Source organism: Salvelinus fontinalis, chromosome 20, assembly GCF_029448725.1.
Source record: "Salvelinus fontinalis isolate EN_2023a chromosome 20, ASM2944872v1, whole genome shotgun sequence".
NCBI classification, from domain to species: Eukaryota; Metazoa; Chordata; class Actinopteri; order Salmoniformes; family Salmonidae; genus Salvelinus; species Salvelinus fontinalis.
This window is the reverse complement of record NC_074684.1, coordinates 11,079,347-11,103,777: the sequence shown is the minus strand read 5'-3', so window position 1 is coordinate 11,103,777 and position 24,431 is coordinate 11,079,347. Positions and strand designations below refer to the sequence as shown.

At 42.6% G+C, this 24,431-nt stretch overlaps 1 protein-coding gene across 1 annotated transcript; it reads right to left on the bottom strand.

The window, feature by feature from the left end:
- Positions 1–5,995: 5,995 nt before the first annotated feature.
- Positions 5,996–23,414, bottom strand: LOC129817284 (homeobox protein Meis2-like). Its single transcript, XM_055872376.1, has 13 exons — positions 22,818–23,414; positions 22,308–22,540; positions 21,791–21,932; positions 21,517–21,567; positions 20,770–20,820; positions 20,400–20,546; positions 17,460–17,574; positions 12,850–12,989; positions 10,447–10,523; positions 9,292–9,350; positions 8,951–9,040; positions 8,048–8,145; positions 5,996–6,895 (listed from the first exon to the last, which is right to left on the bottom strand). The coding sequence occupies exons 1-12, from the start codon at positions 22,833–22,835 to the stop codon at positions 8,087–8,089; spliced, it is 1,182 nt and encodes a 393-aa protein (XP_055728351.1). The 5' UTR covers positions 22,836–23,414; the 3' UTR covers positions 5,996–6,895; positions 8,048–8,086.
- Between the last annotated feature and the right edge of the window lie 1,017 nt (positions 23,415–24,431).

The following is a 24,431-nucleotide window of genomic DNA, read 5'->3' as shown; positions in this document are numbered from 1 at the left end:
GGGGATAAACATACTTGAATTTGTCCAATAGAAACTCTCATTTGCAACTGTTGGACTAATGATTACATCCTAGATCAGTTAGATGCAAGCAAGAGTGTGCAAGGCGGTATTGAATCTATCACTGTCTGTCACCTTAATTACTCCAATTTTTTCTCTCGACCTGAGCACTAGGCTAGGTTATAGTAACCTCATGACGGTTATCAGCGATGTAAAGGTGCAAACATTGACTGTAGCTGTGTTCCGTGTTGTGTTCTGCACTTAAAAGACTCTGCGGGGAAACATGTGCGCTTAAAAGGTACATTAAGGTGAAAAAATGGAGACGCGATTAACAATGTCAAAAAATTGACCGCCGATAAACATGTCGCGTTATCGCGTTATTAACACGCTAACTTTGACAGCCCTACCTCTAACGCATGTGCTGGGAACATCTGGACATTTTATCGTCAGGTATTTTATCATCTGATCAGATACATAACTTTTGTAACACTTGTTCGGCAAGGAGATGATAGCTAGAACATAAATGAAATAAATAATGTTCAACTCACGTGAACAGGTCAGTAGAAACCTATGGTGAACTAACATCTGAATGTCTAAATGTGCTTTTTAAAACAACAGTCCTTCCCTGTAGTATTCATTTGTCTTTTCGTCATCATGCCTTAGACAATATGCCTAAACAAATCTCACTTCTATTGCTCTCTGCCTCTCAGTGATTGCCTGATGACTTGACCGCTTGTGACAATTGTAGCCAAACAGAGGGGCCAGCTAATCAAAGTCATGTGCGCTTTCTGAGGTCCTGTTTTGACCTCTGACCTTTAATTTCTCATTAATTTGCACTGACATACAATATCTCATTTGTCAATGATTTTCCCTATTCAGACTGTTCCACATGTGCAATTAATTAGGTTACATGTTGGTTGCTCATTTAAACCTATTTTCAACCTTTTTGAGACTCAGTTATTAGACTACTAATGTATTTTATGTTCTGTTACATTAACACATTATTTAAGTGTTGTTACTACTCAGGATAAACATGAGTTAATATAGTGCAGAGTATGAATTGACTTTTATTAACAAAAGAGATGTAAATGTTTATGAGCTTGTGACTTAATAATGAACATGCAATGAATGATGTGCGAACACCAGAAGTCACGATAGTAAACATTTATGGGTAGGTGTTGTCATTTTACAGGCTCATCATGAGCGACCGAGGACAATAAAATAGGTGGTAAATGTGTCTGAATGAAGAAGGGCTCAGATGTGGAAGCTATAGTGTGAGAGGATGTCACATACACTGGACAACAGTGGAAACAAAGTTGTCAGGTGAATAACCTGGGACGACATCTGTCACTTTGATTCTCAGAGCAGCATCCGGTGTTGCTAGTTCACAGTCCAGCGTGCCTATCTGAATTCTCCTCTCTCTCACCCTAATCCGAGGGAAAACTCTCATGTCCAGAGATCCCAGACGCAGAAGGACAGGGCTTGAGGGAGAGGCTGGACAGGATGAGAGAAATTCTCTAATATAATCTTAAAATGGAGAGGAAGGGTGTCTGACACCTTGGCTTAACCCGCTGATGTCAAGAGACATATACATTACATAGAAACATAAACACATATGATGCCAGAGACATTACACTGTCGTTAGGTAGTAAATCAATGTGTCCTCATCAGAATATTTTACATGAACAATGTACCAATATTACTGTATGCAACACTGTTGTCCTTTTTCTGGATCCAATGGAAAAGTAAACAGCATATACTGAATAGCAAAGTTAACATGATATTCAAGTAACCATGGCGATTAATAGTCAGTCAATTCTTGTGTGCCTTAACCCCAAATAAAATGGCTGTTGAAAGACTACAGTAGTGTTAAAAAGGTCCAAAACCGACCTATACGCTGCCTTTCTTCCTGAAGGGAAGGCGTTTCATTGAAGACATGAGGTCACCATTTGATATAGAATGACGTAATAGTATCTCCCTGCTTAGCGCCATGAGGCATGTCAAGGCTGATACCGAAGAGATGTTTAGAAGACCTGACACATCAAACATCACCACCCGCCCTCCTATAAGAATCCCATCCGAACTGCACTATTTATGCCCTGCTGGCCCCTCTCTCAACTTTGACCCTTGACCTCTGGCATGCATTTGCTGTAAATAAAACTGACGAGAGGACTGCTGCCGCCAAGCTGCCCCACCTGATTTTCCTTATCCCCCAAAGATCTCAAATTTAAACACCAATCGCTCCCAGACAGGGAATTGAACCATGGGCTAAACATCTATTCATGTTGCAGGGAGTCTCAAAGAAACTTTTTGCCGATTCTGAGAGGGGAGATATACACATATGAGATTGTGTTTGACAAGGCAGCTTCAGGGGTTTTGTCATGGCATGTCTGTAGATATTACTCAGATTACTTTACCTGGGATCAGATGGTGGATGAAATCAAGGGGGTGTGGAGTAATTCTATGCTTGTATTAAGAGGAGACCTATTACTGCAGCCCAGTAGTCCATGAAATTATTAGGGGTGAATGTTGTCATTACCGTTCAAATCAACACGTCAGTCAATAAATCCTCAATAAATACTGTCATCTACTGAAATATCTTACCATTCAAATATACCTATTTTTAGTATATTGTCATGTGACAATCTGGGTAGATGACAGTGTTACCAACTTAAAAACAAAACAAAACCTTCAACTTTTTGGTCACAAAAACATTATATAGCCCCTAACCGGAACGTAACCTATAAGCACTGCTTTCTATACCCTACATGTGGCTGCAGTTAACTTGTTGACCCCCTGTTGATAAAGCCACATTTCCCACCAGAGGCTAGATTCTCACAGCATCTTCCAGGCTGTATGACTACCGGTACAGGGCCTGAGCCTGGAGACCTCCCCAGCCTGTTCTGGGTGATGTCAGCCTGTATCTGGGACATGGGTGCCTGGCCTGCTGCCGTGACAGGATGAAGACATGATTGAGAAGATGAGCTGGGTGAGTAGGCTGCGATTTTGTGACCAGAGGGTGAAATAAAACCACCCGCATCACCCTCTGACGATTCCTCCATTCCTTGATTGAAGAGAGAGAGGGGTGAGGGGAGGAGTGAGAGTGTGTGTGTGTGTGTGTACGTGCGCGTGCGCGTGCTCATGTGTGTGTGTGCGTGTTGGACAAAAAGGGTGATAAAGGGAAAGAGAGATCCTCAGATTAGAAAAGACATTTGGTGTTATGGAATAAATGTTTAAAGGAGGGAGAGTTAGAGCAATTTCAGAGGGCACATTCAGACTCGCTTGCCTAATATCTTCACCTGGCCATAAGATCATGGCTATAGTGTGCAGTTGGTTGCTGCAACGCGTTGGCAGAACATAATTGAACAGAGCATGCACCCAGTTTGCAATGTTCATTGTTGATGCAAACTTGTTGGAGAAAATACAGTGCATGCATAGAGAAACACGCCTTCATTTGATGAGTTACTGTTTTCCTGACTAACCATGCATCTATCTCGTGTGTTAGTTCATGTAGGCCTATCTATATGGGATAAGTTAACTGGACTATTGTAATTAATTCATTACTCACTTATTACGGTTGTAGAGGCGCAGGTTCCGTTTGGTTTAACAGAAGTGTTGGCAGTATTCCGCGCGCCAGTGAATGGAAGTGTTCTGAAAATAAGAGTTCTCTCCCACGTGATGTTACTTTCTGCGGGAGGGATGACCCATATTTCATGTGAATAGGCGCTTGTTTCCGGCAGCCTTCAAAACGCATTTGTCTTAACTACAGTCGGGAAAAGGCTGCATGCGTTTCAGTATGCTCTTTGTTTTGTGTGTGTTAAGTTGCCTACATCTGGAAAATACAATGGGTATCCAGACCTATGCAGTTAATTTATCACAATGATTTTAGCTTGTATGCAGTGTAAACTATATTTCAATATTTTTATGTTGTGACTCTGAAATCATTATCATCTCCAATTGAAATAATTTGTGTCTTGGAAAATTCAACCGTCCAATCCTTTTGTTTGTTTGCGGAAGCAGATTTCGCTGATTTTAATTTAAGTAACATGAGGATAACGGAAGAAATGCTTGAACGTTTCTTGTCAAATGTATACTTTTCTTAGACCAATATCAAGTTAATTTACAGCTATGAAATTACGTATTACATAGGCTAAGGAATAAAGACATCTCACTATCATGGATTAAACCATTAGTTTAAGGCCATTGGTCTGAAATGCATCGCGCAAGCTGTATTTCTGTATTTTGAAAGTTATATATCTTGAAAACTTCATTGCTGGCATGCAAACAGTTTGGGCATATATCAACCATGGACTAATGAAACAAACAAAATAAATGAAGGAATTTGCCTTTAAGATGCTATTTGACATAGCTGATCAGTTAAACACAATAAATAATATCCATAAGGGTAGAATTAGGCTTACAAGTTGTTATTTTGCCTAGGCCATCAGTTTTGATGTTTGACACTAACTTTTGAAAATAATTTCCAATAACCGACCCATGCGGTGCACAAATCACGATGCAGGTTATAGCATCTATATTATTTCGAGAAAACAATTTCCCTGAGTTGTATTTAATTTGTGAACAATTCGTGAGGATAAAAATCTTCACAGTAGTGACCATTTTGCGTCGCAAAAATAATATATGTATATATAGCCTATTTGTTCATATTCGTATTGAGTTGACAGAGGTAGAAGCTGGAAAAGTGTGATTCTAACACGTAAAAAGCTCTTAAATGAAAGCTTAAATTGAATCTCACAAAACCGATGGTATCTTTTGGTGAGTTATGTAAAATGTTCACTGACGGTGGTATAATAGGTGTAATTGCTATTTGGTGTGAGATAAAAACAGGACACGTCAATAATAGTAACTGTTTCAAAAGGCATAACATTGATTAGGACTATAATAAGCATAAAAATAACAAACATAATTAAATGCGGCTTAAATAACATACCAATAATAATAATAATAGGCCTAGTAATAATCATCATAATTTATAGATACAATATATATAAAACGTATAGCCTAATGTTTATAAGTCATAGCCTATCAACGGACAATTTTCCCAACTATGATGAATAAAAATAAATAGGTCTAACTCGTATGCCTAACTCATAATTGCGCATTTACCATTGGCCCATGAGTCTCTCATCTCGCCATAATGTAATTCTTCTCCTCAATACAGCACACAATATCGTTACTGGTTGACATTGATAAATGATCCTCCAAGTAGCCCACAACATTTTTTTTCTCAGTCCAATTCACACCCCGCAATACAGACAGCCAGCTAGACAAACGAATATATCCTTGAAAAATACAGCAATATCAACAAGACTCATTATTAAACCGTATACCAACGAATTTATCTCAATCGACGTTTTGTTTAGGCTAAGTTACAAGACCCATCTTGAAATATTTTTTCCCCCTTTTTGTCGGGGGACTGATGTCATACGAAATTATTTGAAAATATATGACATTTTCCTCGAGGCTTCCACTTAATTTTTATTGCATAAGCCTATTGTGTCTTGATAAAAACGAATTAGTGTGGCTTTGGTATTCAGCGTATCTCCCTGTATTTCGAATACCGGTAGTCCTAGGTCATCCATCATTCCTGTCAGCCTCAATCGAGTAAGAAAACAGCGACAGCAATTTCGTCCCATATCGACCAAAACTGTAACTTGACCTCATGTGTGAATACGAATTGTTGTGTGTTATTACGAAAATCATTTTAATTTACAAAGATATGCGGTATTTCATAAATGTTTACCATAGATACAGAGCAGGAGGTAGCTAATGTGCAAATAACCACCAAACACCAAACCAAAAAATGCATTCAGTTCTTAATGTTATCCAAATGAATTGGGTCACAATATCGTATTATATTTTGTACAAAATATTATTAACTCAAGGCATACCTCTTATTTTTCTCTCCAAAAGGTTATTTATTTCCCAGATGAAAGGGAATATGTGCTGAAAAAAGATTCCTCCAAAAGATTTGAGGTCAAGTTTTAAAATGAGTTTTTATTTTGGTTTTTAGTGTAGAAATCCTTCCCTTCTTCCTGTGTGCTATAAAACTATTTGAATATGATCTAAATGGAAGTCAGTCAAGGATCCACCTTACCAGTATGGAGTCAGTTCATCAGCTCTTTCAGTCTTTTACTCGTATAAAAAGCGGGCTTGGTATTTTGCTGGGAGCTGGATGGAGCTGCAGACTGAGTCAATCTCTCTCTCTCTTCCACAGCACATAAAGGTGGGATCAGTGATAAACTCTCACTCTATAAACTAGTGATCACAAAGCACAAACATGGACAGAACAGTCAAATGAAAAAGCACAAGTCTATACATCACAACAGTTATTAAAAGTCTTAGTCTCCATCCTCTTTTTAGATATTCCACAGTGGTTGTTTTCAAATGGTGTGCTCATAGGATGAAGTGTGTGTGTGTGAGAATATATGTGTGTGTGTGTGTGTGTGTGTATGTACAATTGTGACAATATATCTTGAGCAAATACTTGAAAGTTCTTGTCCCAATGGTCCACCATTGTAGAAAAATAAATAAATAATTTAAAAAAAGAAAACTAATTTGTCAAAATGTTGTTGAGGTCATTTTAGCTTCTGTTGTTCATTCAGAAGTATTTTTTGTTGTTGTTGTCTGTAAATGTTGTTGTTGTTTATTCCTAGATCCTGGTCTTCCTCCAGCCATGGGGTTAGTTAGTAAAGGTCAATGTGGGCAGGGTCTGTACAGGTGTGGGTTGTCCCAGGGTAGGTGTGGTCCTCTATGCTCCAGTGCGGTTGTGAGGTGGGCGTGGTCAGATGATGGGTACAGGTGCGACTTGGGCGGAGTCACGCTTTCATTGGACCACGCGGCAGGATGGAATTTTCCCTGAGCAAACCATGGAGGCCTGTCACACAAAGAAGAAGCCTGGGTCAGTCTCTACAGAAAAACAAACATGGAACCTAAATCTTATAAGTTAAAGACAAAGCCACACATGACAGAGGCAAACTTAGGCCTTACAACATATACATACATTGGGACAGTGTTGGTTCTTTGGTGTAATTCTTAAGGGTTCCCTAATAGATAACTGTTATGGCTCTGACTCCATCATGCATAGAATAACCACATATTACTGCAAAACAACCCCACATGGGTCCATGGGTAAATTTACTGCCATCACAATCAGCATACGGTCTCACTACAGATTAAATTAGGTGAGGAGAACAGCCTCCTGTATTACGCCATTACAGTAACCGGTCAATGATCATTCAATGAGAAATGATTGGATGAAACAGTCAAAAAATGACATTGCCAACATTTATTCAGCTTGAGTGCATAAGATGTCTATGTGGGCTGTATTTAAAATTTAGGCGGTGTGCCGTCGCTGCAATCACCATCATGCTCTTTGGACTTCATTAGCAAAATCTGTGGATTATCGGGAAGGGAAAGGGGCTGTGTTGGCGGAATTGGCGCCCAGTGAAAAGTGAGGCAAACGCGGGGTTCCCTATTTACATATAAAGAGCTCAATTAATCAAGGTAAGTGTCATTATAGCGTGGCTCATTGAGCAGTGGAGTGTGGGTGTTAAATAAAATACGGTGAGCTCCAGTGCCTCCGGCAGGCGATACATCTTGATTTGTGAACTGTCAGCAGGGCTAGAGAGCTGATAGGGCTGGAGGGGGACAGAGGGAGTCGAGAACCCCACACTCTTAATCATATCGGGCCCCGAGAAGGAGATGAGAGGAGGATGGAGAGAGGAGAAAAATGGAGAAAGAGAGAGATGGAGTGATGGAGAAGGATCGAGGAACGATTGAGGAAAGGGGTGAGAAGGAGAGGAGAGGAGGGAGAGAGCAAGAACATTTTTTAAATAGATGGGGTGTTGTGGAGGAATAGGGGGACTATTGAGGCGAAGGGTGAGGAGGAGAGGAGTAGAGAGGAGGGAGTGGGAGAAAGATTGAGAAAGAGAGAGAGGGAGTGATGGAGAGGAATAGAGAAACGACAGAGGAGGGAGGCTTGTGGGTGACAAATGTAGCAGGGGAGAGAGATTAAGGCAGTGCTTACTTCACTATCTTCTTCAGGCTTGCCTTGGTTGGAGAGGGTTTACATGTAGTGCCACTGTCCATCCATACCCATATTCATTCCCATGCCACCCATTGGTCCTGCAGAATGAGTGACAGAGAGAGGAACCAATTACATGATGCAATATACACAGGTTCATATAAAACTCTGCAATATTTAACCCATGAATAGACAAACCTGAACCAAAACTGATTCTAGGCTACATTGGTAGAAAGGAACAAATAACCAGTGGTGTAAAGTACTTAAGTAAAAATACTTTAAAGTATTACTTAAGTAGTTTTTTGGTGTATCTGTACTTTACTTTACTATTTATACTTTTGACAACTTTTACTTTTATTTCACTACATTCCAAAAGAAAATTATGTACTTTTTACTGTATACATTTTCCCTGACACTCAAAAGTACGTTACATTTTGAATGCTTAGCAGGACAGGACAATGATCAAATTCACGCACTTATCAAGAGAACATCCCTGGTTATCCCTACTGCCTCTGATCTGGGGGACTGACTAAACACAAATGCTCTGTTTGTACATTATATCTAAGTGTTGGAGTGTGCCCCTGGTTATCCGTAACTAAAAAAACACACAAATGGTGCCATCTGGTTGGTTTAATATAGGGAATTTGAAATTATTTATACTTTTACTTTTACTTTCAATACTTAAGTATATTTTAAGAATATTTTTGCAATTATATTTACTTTTGATACTTAAGCATTTTTAAAACCAAATACTTTTAGACTTTTACTCAAGTCGTATTTTACTGGGTGACTTTCACTTTTACTTTAGTCATTTTCTATTAAGGTATCTTTACTTTTACTCAAGTATGACAATACAGTACTTTTTCCACCACTGCATATGACATGGTGAGAATAAAGGTTGCTTACCGCCAGGTCGAATTCCCATGTGCTGCTGTCCGTCGAGTACAAAGCCTGCCATTGGTTGACCGTCAGGGCTGTATGCTGTCCCCTGGCCCACTGTGGATGTAAAATAAACCAGAAATGGGTCAAAATAGAGATATAATACTAGATTATAATTCTATTTCTATGGTCAGTATGTTTTGAGGCCATAAAACAGAAGAGATACACCGTAACAATAAAAGTGGCATTCAAAAAATCATTATCTACATAAAAATAATCATATAGTATAGTACAATTAAATATATGACAGAGCAACATTATCATCTCATCGTATTATTATCAATTAACAAATGTAAGTTATGGTTAACCTGTTCTGTTAGACTGGTCAATCATAGGCTGTACTATTCTCCTCCTGGCGTTGATGAACCTGGAGAGATAGGGAAGATAGAATGGAGAGAAAATAGCCAATCACTGTCCGGACAAACATGGAATATACAGTTCATAAAGCTTCTCCTTGCTTTAGATCTCCTTTGCATTTATCTCCCGGGTCTACTTGATCTTACACAATCAAAGCATTCAGAAATCAAACAGAATGTGACAATTTCCTACCCCAGTTTTACTAGCGTTCTAATCTCTCGTGATCTAGGGTGTTAGGAGAAAGCCACATACAGTATCTTACCAAGTCTATTGATTTGGGTTTAGCCCCTTTAGCCTTGGGCTGTGATAAGGCTAAACGTTTTGCCAATTTTGGGCAGAGACGTACCACTACCCAAAAGAACGGACAGCTAGGTAAACTAAGCATTTGCCTGCTTTGATTAGTGTATTGAAGTAGATCCATGAGACAAATCCATAGACTTCTTAACTCCTTGGGATTAGAGGTGCACGTCTATGTAATTAGGTCTGTTGAGAATCTGATACACTTAAAAAAGACCCTACCATGGGATTCTGGGACGGGGGAGGATTAATCGCGAGAAGCCAATGTCATCTCAATTAATCCAAAACTGACCCTGTGTAAGCCCCAAGTAAAATGATGCCTTTTAGATGACACACCAGAACTGTATCCTCAAAACCAAATCCCAAATCCCCCTGTATCTGTTCCTCTTTCCCAAAATATGCTAAGCCATCTACAAAGGGGCAAGGGTGCTGGGCCTTAAATATACTTTAATCCATCATGTTATACATGTAAAATGAGGCTGGGGGATTGTGTGGGGAGGAGGGACACACACACACCTCCCCTTTAAAGTTTCAGTGTGTCCCCCAGACAGTGAAGATAGATAGAGCATGTAAAACAGTTCCATTTCAGTTCCATTTCCAAAGAGCTGAGCTTAGAACGTCTCTGCTTCTCTTAAAACATGGCTGTAGTGTAGTTGCGAATGAGAGCATATTCACCAGTGCTGGGAGGAGGCAAGAAGGAAAGATGAAAAGGAAAAGAAAGGACAGACAAAGAAGGAAAGGAAGAAAGAAGGAGAGAAGGAAGTGCAGGGGTTAGGGTTAGAGTGGGGACATTGGGGTTAGCTACTCACCAGTTGTTCACTTGCAGGATGGTGAGGCCTGTGTCCTGTGCTAGCTGCTTCTTCTGTTCCTCTGAAGGATAGGGGTGCTGTGGTAAACAGAGGACAGAAAGAGAAGAGTCTGTGCTTCAGTCGAAAAAAGAACACGCAGCTTGCATTCATTTAGAATGATCACGTCTAGAAGGAAACACCCTGAAACACCCTTTTAAAGGGAAAGTCGCTCAGGAAATGTAATCAAGCCCTGTGACCGACTCCCATCCACAGTGATCCTTGGCACATATACATACAAGTCTCTCTCTCTAGTTAGCATAAGCACAAGTGAACAACCAAGACTGACCACTGCTTGGCCCCCGCCCCAAACACTTTGGGCTTAAAGCGTGTGGCACTGTTTGACATTATTTGACATTATTTGACAAATGATCAGATGCGATACAAAGGGACACAATTGCCGCCTTTGTTAGGGCCTGAATAGGGGCCCCGGCCCCGGCCCCTGTCTCCCTGTCCCTGCCTCTCCGCTGGCGGTGTGACAGAGGGAGGAGGGTGGCAGATGGCAGACAGAGGTGACCCATGTACAGGGTACAGGGTCGGAGGCGCGTCCCCATTTTGGCGCTGTCAGGGCCGCAGCCACCTCCTGTGGTCATCGGGTGAAGGATGAGCTTCCAAGCACTTCATTTTTAAACAAGGCTTTCAGGCACACACACACATGTATACACACACTCAGTCACACAAGCGTGTACACACATGCAAGCATATAGCACACACACACAGAAACCGACATGGTAGTGACAAAGGCCACTGTTACCACAAGTGATCGTCATGGTCACCTCCCAGCTTGGTGGCTGACAGTCTAGTGACGGATGGCTCAGTGCTCCTCCCTCAACCCAGCAGAACCCCTCTGTCTAAAAAACAACAACACTTTGCTAATATCCCACAGACTGTTGTCACGTTGGGGCCTCTCTCCAATGTACAACCAAATTTACTCAGGTCACTCTGGGGCAACCTGTCATTGAGCTGTGGACTTAATCCTTTTATCTCCTAGCAGAGGAAAGGGTCTCATGGTTGAACAAGAGGACCCTTTTACAGCTGCATTTCAAAACGCAATGTATGTTTGTCGTAACTAATTATATACATTGTCTAGAACAGAGCTTCACAAAGATCTGTCTTCACCAGCATGCAGATGGAGGTCTTCAAACAGAATGGCTCGCATGGAAACCAACAGTTACTGTATGGCCATGCTAATGGGCCAATAAGGAATCCTAGAAGTAATGTAAACCTTACACAGCTGCTTTCTCTATAGCTTTGTAGAGGAGGATCCTTAGAGTTCTTCCTCAGAATAGGGACCACAAAAGCTGGAGGCTAAGACCATCCAGAGAACCCCCCCGTCCCCTGTCCCTTCTCCGATGCCAGCCTCAACGGTAAAGTCGGGACAAAACATAATCCGGCTCCTTTCACAATTCACACCCTCCGCGGCCCGATGAATGCTTGATCGCCTGGGTGTTGCAACTGGACCATTCAGAGGACATTGAGGGGCCCTCACACAGTGTTCACGAGGCACATCCTGCCACGACAAACACTTGTGCTTAACCAATTAGGCTGAAAAGGGGGAACAGAGAGGGGATAATTAAATTAGCCCTTCTTTGCCTCTTCTTTTTTAACTGGGGAATCTAAAGGTGGGTTTTTAGGGGAAAGGATTGCTGCCTGTGTACAGGAGCTGTGTGGCCGCTTTTCACCCGGCAACCAAATAAGAGGCTATGAAAACATCTGAGAGCGGGAAGAGGAGAAAAGTAGAAAAACTGAGGAGTAAGAGGCAGTGGCGGCGTCTTTTAGGTCCGTAGATAAAAGGTGAAACTCTCCTCATTGACGATTGGTTGGAAGTCGTTGGAATGTGAGCTAGTCCTTTCACTTTGGGAAAGTAGCCTATTCTGTTTTTGTAAAACGTAGTTCAGACGCTGAGTAAAGTGGCATCATTCCTAACAAGTGTGGTATGATGGAGAGGCCACGTTTAGACAACATACGCTACTTGTCTTTTACACAGCTCTCTGTGCCTTTGTCTCAATGACTGTTCTCACTAAGAAAACATCCGGGAGAAAACTGCCCGGCGAAGGACTACAAAGCCACAGGCCGACGCCCTTGTGTTGTTGCGCATTGAGTGTTGGATGCAAGGCCTTCAGTTCTCAACCGTTATTACTATTGCCCCTAGGGGTACTTGGCCTACTCTCAGGGGGTACTAGACAAGAGCCATAAGATATGTACAAGATATGGACAAAACATAGGCTTCATGGTTAAATTGATAATAGTCATGACCAGTTGCACCTGACGGTGTGATTGGTGTACAATAACCCAAATTAAGGTTGAGAACCACTGCATGAAGGGAGAATGTCTGGAGCTGGTGCTAGGCTCGGCCTGCCGTCTTACCGTAAGGTGCTGGAAGAGCCACGCTCGCATGATATTGGTGGCCACTTTGGGGAAGATGCCTCTCTTCTTCTGCCTCTTCTTGTCCTGGTCGTCCTCGTCCCCTGTGCCCGGCGATGCGAGGCTGTTGTCGAGGCCGTCTCCTGCGATAAGAGGAAGAAGTAGAGAAGAGAGGTGGCGGGATACGTTAGGAGAGAGAAGGCTTTCATTTCGGCACGTCGCCTCCGTTCGCCACGAACACACATTAAAAGTGCAGCAGAGGTCTAGGGCACGGCAACAGCATAGCAACACAATATTCCACATATCGTTCACATTTGCATCTCCTCATCCACACTCTGCTACAGTGTCTGGATATTGAAGAGAGGTTCATACAGTATGCTGTACTGAGAGACCTCAATGAAAAAGCCACGTTATTAACTCAATCTGAGCTACACGTTTGACATGAAGTAATGACTGCGGGATCCGGGCTGTACACTTGACATGAATAATGACTGTTAGTGCCGTGGCCGGACACAATGCACAGGCAGCAGCGTATTTATTTATATACGCCGCCGTTTGATATAGACTAATGATTTGGTTATAAAAAAAGAAAAACACGAACAATAACAAAAACAACAATTGTAACCTCATGGTTAAAGCTATAAGAGGACAATAACATATCAAACATTTGGCTAGGGATGTGTTGGGGGATGGTTGGGGGGGTTGTGGTCATTTCCCCTCAAGCCCCCCCATGTGTTCAGTGACCCACACCCCACCCCTTCCACACCCCCCTCCAGTCTGTCTGTGTTGGATTGTCGGACCCACACACACACGCACACGCACACAAACACGCACGCATGCACGCATGCACACGCACACATGCACACGCACACACACGCCCGTACGCCACCTCTCCTCCTGGCATTATTAGCAGGGCATCTTCGTTCGATTTCTGCGGGAACCTTCACACGGATCAAGGCTTCCTTTTAAACTGAGATTTCCGCGGCTTCTGCCCCTGCCCTTGCTCCCCATCACAGCACTCTCTGTGCCCTCTCTCCATGTCTCTCCTTCTCCCTCTCCGCCATTAATTGTGCATCAGCAGAGATGATTTACTTTTAACAGTGGTGGTTATTTTTCTTGCCCTCTGGGCAGAGATGCCTTGAAAGCCTGCCTGGAGGGCATGTGAATAATGTATCTGAGAGACCCCTCCCCCAGGGCGGGACAGGAACCCTACTTTTCTTAAGATTTGCCCTGGCATGTCTTTTTGTTTTTGGGGATGCATCAATCAAAGGGGCTTCTATATATGCACCCATATTCATGCATAAATATTTAAGCTAATGAATATTGACATTAAAAAGGATGAGTTGGACTGAGTGGGGTGGGACGGGGGTGAGGGGAGGGAGAGGAGGGGGGGTGGGAGTTTTGACGGATGGTGTAATCCGTGGACCGGACAGGGCATAGGTGATGCTTCACTTTGTTCTCCATACCCCACCTTCTCTGTCTGTAGATGTTATAACAAGTTGTTATAACAGTTTAATTCTCTAAGGAAATGATGAGGTTTGTTGTGGGTGCAGAGTACTTGAAGGATGGTGTTGAAGAGATCTGTCATTTCAGAGAGGACAGTTAGTATCCCGTCTCACAGGCTGGGAGAGACACCACTCAAGACATGCCTTGAGTGGTGAAATAATCAATACAAACTATGCCAATCAATCATTAAACGCTCGGGCTTAGCGGGAAATCAAAATGACCAAAACCAATATTGGTCATTTTAAGTAATTTTGTCCCTGAAGCAAATAACTGAAAAAAATAAGAGAAAAAAAGAAAGAAAGACAGGACAGAACTCACTAGCATGGCCTAATTATATCTAAGGAACGTCAACCCCCCTCCTGCCCCCCTCCTCCTCTCCCCCATCCTTCTCTTTTTTCCTGCTCCAGAGAGGGAAGGCCTCAGGGCAGATCCTCCACTACGCTAATCACTTCTGACTGTTCCCTGGCAACTCAGCCAATCTAACCAGTGTGATGGTGCACTACTCACAAAGTTGTACCCATGGAACTCTCCTCCCGTGACCTAGCCCCCTTCGCCTGCCTGCTTGCCCAGCTCCCTCCCTGCATGCCCCAGTGTCTACACGCGTAACATAGAGGAGGGGGGGGGGGGGGGCGGCCTGCTGCCGCAAGGAAAGCTGGAGTATCGCCTCGGGCGCTTTAGGAAAAACAGTACCCTAAGATATGAAGAAGAGAGGCATCCTTGTCTGACTTCCGCTTCCACCCCCCCCACTTCCCTGCCTCTCTCTCTTTTTATCTCTCGTCCTCTCTCTCCCATCAACAACAGCAGAGACCAGTTGTCCTACAGTCAGGTATAAACTGGGACAACTAGAGGCAAGAGAATCCCCATGATGACATGTCCATATAAGACAAAGTGCAGGGTGGGCTACTAGCTAGCAGAACTGATTGCTGTATCCCGGTCCTGCATCGGTGATGCGAGCCCAGTGCAGCTTGCTTAATGAGCTCACCGGGACCTGATCCATCACCAGTGACACTTCTCAGCCCTCCTGTTATTACCCATGATGCACGCTGCTAAATGGGAGCTGCTGTCTGGCAGCTTGCCAAAACACGGCCGAATCCATAGCGTGAAGATCTTGATAATTGCTGAATCTTCTCCCCAGATCATGCATATGTCTAGAATTGTGCCTTCCGTAGGCCTATATCCTATTGACGGCGAGTGGTGATTGATAGGGGTTAGATGGAGATGAACACTTATAGTTCTCCTGTCCCACTCCCTTGTTATTTGTGAGAACATTTTGTGACAGGTTCTATAGGGACATTAGCCTGCAGTGTCATTGCTGTTCCGGATGCCATCTTCGGTGGAATCCGGAGGAGACTAAAAGATGCACTGACTGCATCCTGTTTCTTCCCTCTCTGCATTCCCCTCTTGTACAGGAGCTTTGCGGCCAGCTATCTCCCCTTGGGTTCCTTTCCTTTTTGCCTTTGTCATGGACATTCAAAACCCCTCCCCAAAAAAACATTCCTAGGATATCTCAGCCTTTTTAGCTCTGCCCCTGTGCCCCATCTGAGAGAGTCACCCTGGGGGAGGTGTTATCAAAGAGAAAGCCCTCTGCACATCACACAGCTTACAAGGAAACAACCAAAGACTGTATAAGCCATGGGTTAGCGGTTAGCCACATGGCTAACATAGCCACACAGCCATAACCATACCACCACCAACTAACCACATATCAAATACATGTGGTTGATACTACACGACAACCACGCGGCAACCAACCATAAGGCTCCCAGATTAGTTAAGATTGTACGTTAACTCTTTAAAGGCTTTTATCATTGGCCCAGAAAACCATGACTAATGTCCATTAGGACAATAGGAGCTCCCTCATAGTAGCAGGTGCTTTGAAGAGCATCGGCAATCTCCTACCCAGGTCTGCACTACTGACGTAAGGGCCCCACTTTGGGCCCCAGTTCCCTTCCTATGTTAAAAGTGTTTGCTTTCCTCATCCCCTTGAATGAGAAAAGGGGATGAAAACAAGGGATGGAAACGAGGGATGAAAAAGGGCAAAGAGGAGCACGAGGAGCAGCAGGTAGGCACGGCAGCATCAGATCCTGCTACCAGGGGCTTTTTCTCCTCTTTGTTCATCCATACATAAAGTGGCTCTGTCCTTCCCAGCTCCACGGCAGGGGGGATTGTGCTTCCCCCGTCCTCTATGCATTCTCTACCCAGGTCAAAAGGGCAGGGAGGCATGGACCTTGGGTGTTCCCCCGCTGTTGTTTAAAAAAAGCCCTCCCGAGGAACCAAGGAAAAAGTCATTCACACCCATCCTCTTCCCCTCTATTTGCTGACATACAAGTCAGATACACAGTGTTACTGTGTTAAAGCATCCAATTACATTACAAATAAATGCAGGCATGGATATTAAGTGCAATTTGTTTGACATGTTTTCAGATAGTTAGGATAAGTGAGGAAACTGTGGTAAAATCAGAGGAGGAAGAGACTTAATCTGTGTTTCTGACTGTCCTTTCATCCTCTGAATTGCTCTTGTCTTGCAAAGCATCCTCCCATTGTTTAGCTCAATGCCCTGGCTATTGATGCCTGATGGGCAGAGGGTGGTAAGTTGCTTTAAAGTCTATTCTATTTTTACTGTGGCCATAGGAGATAAAAAGAAAAACAAGTCATAAAACCGTTATAGACTCCACTGAGCAAATCACAGGCCAAATTAACAGCCGACACACGGACAGCAACCCAAGTAGGCTACACTACAGCAATGCTCGGCAGAATCATGCAAAACCAGTAATTGGCAGTAATGACACTCCTCAGACAAGCCATCATATAACAGAGACCAGATTAAACTATAGAACTCTTTCCATGACCTGACCTCGATAAGTGATAAACCACAAAGTCACTATCAAAACTCAATCAAATAGCTGTTGATTCAACAACAACATCTCATCAACTTTATCTGAATGATAAGGATAGAGCAACAACAACCGCTTATCATTAGGATCTCTGGAAAGACTAAGTTTACCCTATAGCCTACAAAGAAAAGACCATTGCCTTTGTATGGGGTCAGCACTGAGGTCAACCTTTGATATGGAGTTGAGTCTAAAGAGAAGCTGTGGGTCTCTTACCGAGTTCACTGCTGTTGTCCCCACTCTGGGAGACGTGGCCCCCGCTGGAGGGCCCCGGGGTGCCCACAGAAGGCGTGGAGTGGGCGTCTTCCAGGTCTCTCCAGGACGCCGGGTTCTGGGGTCCACAGAGGTTCATCGGGTCATAAACATATCCCACATCCCGGCCACACACCAGGAGAGGAGGGAGAGAGAGAGAGATCACATTAGAAAGCAGTGGAACAGTATGCCATTACTCAATATCAATGTAACTCCCGGACACACACGCACGCACCGCTTCTCTCTCCTCATTATTAGCCGATATACCACAGCACACAATATGGAACAATATGACCCTGACCACAATAAGAAAATAGAACAAGTTCCAAACAATCGATAATCCCAAACTCTAAGTTACCATTTTCCCTGAAACTGAGATGGCCCCCCAAAAAAGAACAAACAAAAACAAATAGAGTTTATATTCAGCTAAACCTGCTAATACTGTAGAGCAAAACCGATCAGCATCAGAGCTCCAGCAACACTCCTCCCTATCCTGAATCAGAAGCCCAGTATCTGTCCGAACCCCTATTTATTGGGCCATATAAGGGCAGGGACCATGGTACTTAGACAGACTTAAGCTGAGGGCCAAACAGCAGAGCAACCTCTTCAGCCTCCTGGCGTCAGCTGTTTGCCGGATGGTGCTCAGATGAAGAGCTCAGCCAACGACAAGAATAATCACGGCAACAATGGCAGCGCAGTGTGAATGATGCCTCTCGACGAGCTCGACGAGCAGACCCCTTTTCCATCCCAACACACAGTAATTAGAAAGCTGTTTGTGTGGCGGCCCCATTCAAAGTGCCATGTGTTTTCACGTGTATCAAGCAAACGAAGGGGGTTCTTTACTCACACACACTCCAGCTGTTAAGATTACATTAATTACTGATACAGTGTGGTCCATCGTTCTTTAAAATGTATCATAAAAACTGAGACCCATAAAGGCAGAGAAGTTGATGAGATAAATAAGACATTATGATATCTGGATTGATTTCTCAACTCACATGGTCTTCAAATCATATTAAAAATGGCAGTATCAACTAGCTGGTTAACCTGATTCAAATATCAATTTTTCAAGCCAGTCGTACCTTAACTCAAATGAGTCTGTAAATGTGCGATTTAAACATAGATATAAAAAGGTGCTGTCTCTTGGCTATGGGCTGGGTTGTGCACTCAAAGAGGGAGATGAGCTCACATTTGCATAAGAGCAGGGGATGGAAAAAGAGAGGCAGAACTTGATGCCACTTAGAGAAGCATACTCAGACCAATATACTTTCTTGCCCTCACACATTGTATCACTGTGAGGGTTAGCCTTCACTATAGAAATAGAATGAGTAGAGGAAACATAGTTCTAAACTCCACAAGATTTTTTTGATAAATTTCTCACACATACACTAGTAGCCGTTAGTATCACAAGTCACACAAATGTTACTGAAATCATGCAAATGGGCAAGACTTGAAACGGAGGCTAAAGTTGCCTTCGCCAGCACATAGCTAACATAAACAAACAGCTGGTGTTTCTTCTCAAACTTGAACTAGGCCCAACATATGGTGTGGTTGGCGTTCACATACACCATTCTGTGTGTGTACTGCGTGTGCCCTCACACCCAGAGAACTACAGCTCATACATAATGCAGCGGATGAAGTGGTCCTGTATGGCTCCGGTGGTAGAGCATAGCGCTCGCGACACCAGGATTGTAGGCTTGATTCCCGGGGCCTACCATACATCAAATGTATGCACACATGACCGCAAGTCCTTTTGGAATAAAAGCGTCTGCTAAACGGCATATATTATATTACGAAAGGTGAACTGGATCCCAGGATGACCAGCAGGAAAATGTTCTGTCTTGACAGACGAATGAACCTTGACAATGTTTGTTTGTGTCTACAACCGCCGAATCAACAAAGTGCAACATCATCCAAAAATGGAAGTGAATGTGGACAGTGGATAGCATTTCTTTGGCTTACTTCTGAAAAATCGACTATACATGACAGTAATCTAATGTGAGGAATCTCCCTCAACACAAAGTTCCTGCCATTGCTCCAATGCTAAGGTTCAGGAACCATGCCATCTGAGATGACATGTGTGACAGGGGGAGTGGGTATTGGGAAGAGGAAGAGCCAGAGCAGGGGGCACGCTATGGGCACATGGATTGACAAAGACCCCCCTCTTTACTGACAATAATAATCTGATTGGATTAGCATTCAAGTGTAAAATCAAACACTAGAAGGGGAAGGAGAGGAGAAAGACCAAACAGGACACATCCAGCTGTACTAATCCATTACCTCAAAGTAAAAACATCAAAAATGCAATTTAGGAAAGAATAGAAAATTATAGAAAATTGACTTAGGACATTTCTAATAAGCACATTCTCATCTAATATACAAAATATGCCATTGGCAGACGCTTTTATCCAAAGCGGCTTACAGTCATGCGTGCATACAATTGTCATTTTCTCTCGCTCTCTCTCTGATAAACAGATAAAGTAGATGATTTATACAATAGAGCAGAAGAAGGTTAAGAACGAAATAAATCATTCCCTCTCTAATTCGTCCTCTATTTAAGAAGGCTCTATGAAACTTCCCTACACACCACCAGGACAAAATATAATGGAAACACACACACATGAATTAAGGGACTGACTGTCTCAGTTTTGCACACACTAATGTGCATTAGATAACGTTTTGTTAATAGGTTATTAATACAAAAATCGTTTAATACCAGTAAATTACATTTTTACCGTTTATTTTAAAAGCTGTTGATTACATTTGTTATCTATTAAACTGACTCACAATTACGCACATTTCTTGAAATTATATTTTTTTGTACGTCACAAACACCATGTTATTGGGACACCTTGTCAAAAGTAGCACCAATATGTAGGCTAATTTCAAAGCCGAGCCACTCACGTGATCTGCTAGATTTGTGGCAGATCCTGTCAGGTCATCGAAGTCTGATTTGCAGCCATCTCGGTCGTCTATGACCAAGTCGATGGGCATTTTGCCTTTCAAACAACTGATGTACCGATGGCAGAAGTTGTCGCAGAGCTCGTGCACCTATTCCATGAAAATTCGTGTTAGCCTCACTCTTAACACATGACATCCGTGCAGCAGCCAGGTAAACTATATGCTTAGTGTGTTCGAGTAAAATATGCAGTTATGAGTACAACTGTGCGATTATCAGTGATTGCAGGACGTTTTGACAAAAATATAGAATAACACAAAAAAAGCACAGAGTAAAGCATTAAATATAGGTCTACAATATAGCAACATAATTTACCTTCTCTAATTCCAAAAGATGAAATCGTAATACTTGTATAGCTTGGATCATCTGGAAAAGGAAAATATACGAGTTAGGCTTTATTCATGCTGGCATGTTGACCTCAAATGGATAGTAACTAGCCTATTGTCGCTGTCTGATGAAAAGCTCATCAACAGAAACTTCTCAGCAACAAAAAAAGAATAAAACGCCCATATTTTCCTATTAACGAGCATATTATAAAACTTCAGAAGCTATTCTGAATATATTTTCTTGGTCCTAGAGTCATGAAATAGAGTACATTGAGGGGAGTTACTGCTTTCAATTAATGTAAAAAAAAAAAAGAAGAAAATTGGCGAAAACGGAGATGAGGTTTTCATTAGACAGCAACGCTATGTAATAACCCCATAAATGCATGAACGCCCACTGCAGGCATATACAGTAAAGAAAGTGATATGTAACAGTATTCTACATGACTTAAAACAATGTATTTTCTTATTCAAATGGATTCAATAGCACAGCAATGGTTCCTAGAGTCCCTGCTTTGGGGATGCCCAAGGCAAGGACCTTCGCGGCTTCCCACTGCAGAGTGGGAATGTGTCTTTGGATAGATGACTCGTCTGCGTTTCCTGTTGCTCCTTCAAATGAACGTTCTGAATATTCGTGTTGTGTTCAAATAAAGTGAACTCAAAACAAGCCCATAGCACACTATTTATCCAGCTGCGCAATTGATGCGTAATCAGTGGATTTACAGGTTAACTTGCTTACCAAGTTGTCCAACTCTGGATTCGATGAAAATAACGGTTTCTCTGCACGTATCTATAAAAAAATATATATAATATGAGTCGATTATCTGCATACAGCAATCAATCAGTCCATCAATCGATCAATTAATCAGTCAATCAATCCATCCACCTATCAATCAAACATTAAATAAATTAAGGAAAACATGTTTAACATTTACAGTAGCCTTCACAACAATAATATCTGTATCCCTATTTTTGCTGACAAAACGTGGCTTAATAAACCACAAGTAGCCTACCTGTTTTGCAAAGACAGCGATGTCTTCGTTGAAGGAGTCTGAGGAGCAGACATCGCCGCCCGCTACTCCAGGCTCCCTCGGTGTGCAGGTCGCCAACTCACACTTCTCAAACACCAGTGCTAGCAGAGGGAATAACGGGTGACTGCAACATGATGGAAACAAAACGTGAATATGTGTTCCCACTTTCCAGGAATATTAAATAAAAACATGTTTTAAGTGGACTGCATTGCACTTGATCCGTGTTTTATATTTCTGGGTGGCCCACAATAGCTGACAAAAGGGAAGGATCTCCACTCAGAGTAAGGGCCGAATCTTGAGATGCAATATGCTCGTAAAATAGGCCTAGATTGTTTTGCGCAAAATGAATGAAATTCGATTTACTCAATCATGTCAAGTTAGGATTTGGTTCTAACGTCTGACTAGATGCTTTTAAATACTTCACTTGTAACTGTAATTTGTAGGCTATATCAAAAATAAGAAAACCCAGTGTAAACCATGGGAAAATTCTGATGCACACCCATAGATTTGATCTTTGTCTCTTTTTAGTCCGTCGTTGACAGCGCTGCCCATGCTGCTGGGCATGATGTTGTGGGGTGCGTGGGCTCCGTAGTGCTGCGTTGGATGTGGAGGCGGACCGTGGTTCAGGTGGTGGACTTGCGGAAGCGGCCGGGGAGCATGCGGGTCTCCATACATAGACGCCGGGAGTCCAACTCCGTCCATCCCACCACCATAGTGGGCCAGCTCATCGTACTGGACGGAGAAATACAGTTAAGTGTGAGAAACTCGAGGACTGTCTGTTGGCATGCTTCTATCACGGATATAAGAGAGGCTACAGACATCCCCTCCAAACACAAGCCTTTATGCATGAGGATGACAGTGAACATTAATCTAATCAAATTGCCCATGCATGGAAAACAGAACAATGCATCGAATACAGGGTCCAGACTTCTTATGGGTATTCCAAAAGGAAATTGCATTCAGTTTGATCAACTCAGAAATTACACATTGCAAGTGCACTAAGACCTACCCTTTGCGCCATCGACATGCGCTTGTCTTGGAGATACAGAGAGGTAAGAAACAGCTACTGACTCAGTCCGCAGAGAAGGTGGTGTATGAAGTTGAGACTTTTACGTCCAATTGAATATTTTAATCCGCAGTGGCAATAAAAAGGAAACCCGCAGCAAGGAGAAGATGTGTATTTTTTCAAGAATAATTAATGCAATAGCCTAAATGGCGAAACACTATGACGGATAAAACTAACTAAGAACCTTCGGTTAAAAGTTTTTCTAATAAGCGCATCGACAACCCTCGTGTATTGGTCCTGCTGTCAATCACCGAGACTGCTTGTCAAGGCAATCTATAGCCAATACAGTTGATAGAGAGGATTCGTTCCAGAAGGCCGTATATTGCTTCCAACGCACCGTTTTCCCTTTTTGAATGAAATGTAGCCTAAGAAGAAAGAACTTCCCAGGATAAACAGGCTATATCGATGCGTCGGTCCTCGTGGCCATTGCCTCCTGCTCTGAAATGTGAAGGTGTCAGTGAATGTTTGCAGGTTGGCTGTGAGCGCGCTTATAGGATAGACTGGCTCCACTGATCAGCGGTAGAAGGTGATGACGGAACCTGGAAAGAGGGAGGGTTTAACCAGTCCCATACTGCCAAATAAAGGGGGACTGGAGTGAAGCCCATGACACGCCAACGAATGTTGTTTGCATTGGATAAGGCAGAGGGTGACGCAAAATAACTGTCACATCTTGTCACCAATGCGGTGAGGATATCCATTGCAATTAGCGCTAGAAAGGAATTTGGTGGATGACAATTCAACACTTTAACTATTCCCCTTGAACGTAACCGTCAAGAAAACTGTACTTATTTGTTTTAATGATCTAACTTTTCCAAATGTCTGATTATTTTTTAGAGCAGTCTTGAGAAAATATAATTATATTCCACTTTCTGTACTAATGATCAAGGTATAGGCTTACATTATAGCATGCATAGTATAGGCTATGGATAGGATATAAAACAGGAGTTGAATTTCTGCGCAAATAGCCTCACTCAGCCTTGACATTGGTCACTCAGTCATATTTTGATATACACTCTTAGAAAAAAAGGTTCTGGATAGAACCAAAAAGGGTTCTAGTGCTTGCTTCATATATGGCACCCCTAAAGGTTCTATTTATAACCCTTTTGCAGGGTTCCATATAGAACCCTTGGGTTCCATATAAGATTATATGTGGAACCAATATCGGTTCTTTATAGAACGAGGTGCCATATATGAAGCAAGCACAGAACCTTTTTTGGTTCTATCTAGAACCTTTTTTTCTATGAGTGTGGCATATATATAGGTTGAATCGGATATATTTTGGGCACATATTTTGCTCTTTATGACAGATATGGGTACCTTGAAGTAAGCCTTCCGGTCCAGCGCCAGGATTGGATAACAATGCATCCGTAAACAGAGTTTAGGCTACAGACACTATACATGTATATTGTGGTCAGCGTATGAAGAGGTTGTGTTTCAGATTGTAAGAATGCTGTTGGCGTGTTGGCTCGAATTCTCTCTGCCTTTCGACGTTCCATTCCTCCTTTTTCTTCGACCAAGTCATGCCTACTGGACCAACATGTGTATAAAGGAATGTGT

Excerpts from the sequence above, each read along its gene's own strand:
- LOC129817284 (XM_055872376.1), bottom strand. Across the intron at positions 9,351-10,446 it reads ATCCTGCAAGTGAACAACTG|GTTCATCAACGCCAGGAGGA; the intron begins GTGAGTAGCTAA and ends CTATCTCTCCAG. Across the intron at positions 8,146-8,950 it reads CATGGGAATTCGACCTGGCG|GACCAATGGGTGGCATGGGA; the intron begins GTAAGCAACCTT and ends CTCATTCTGCAG.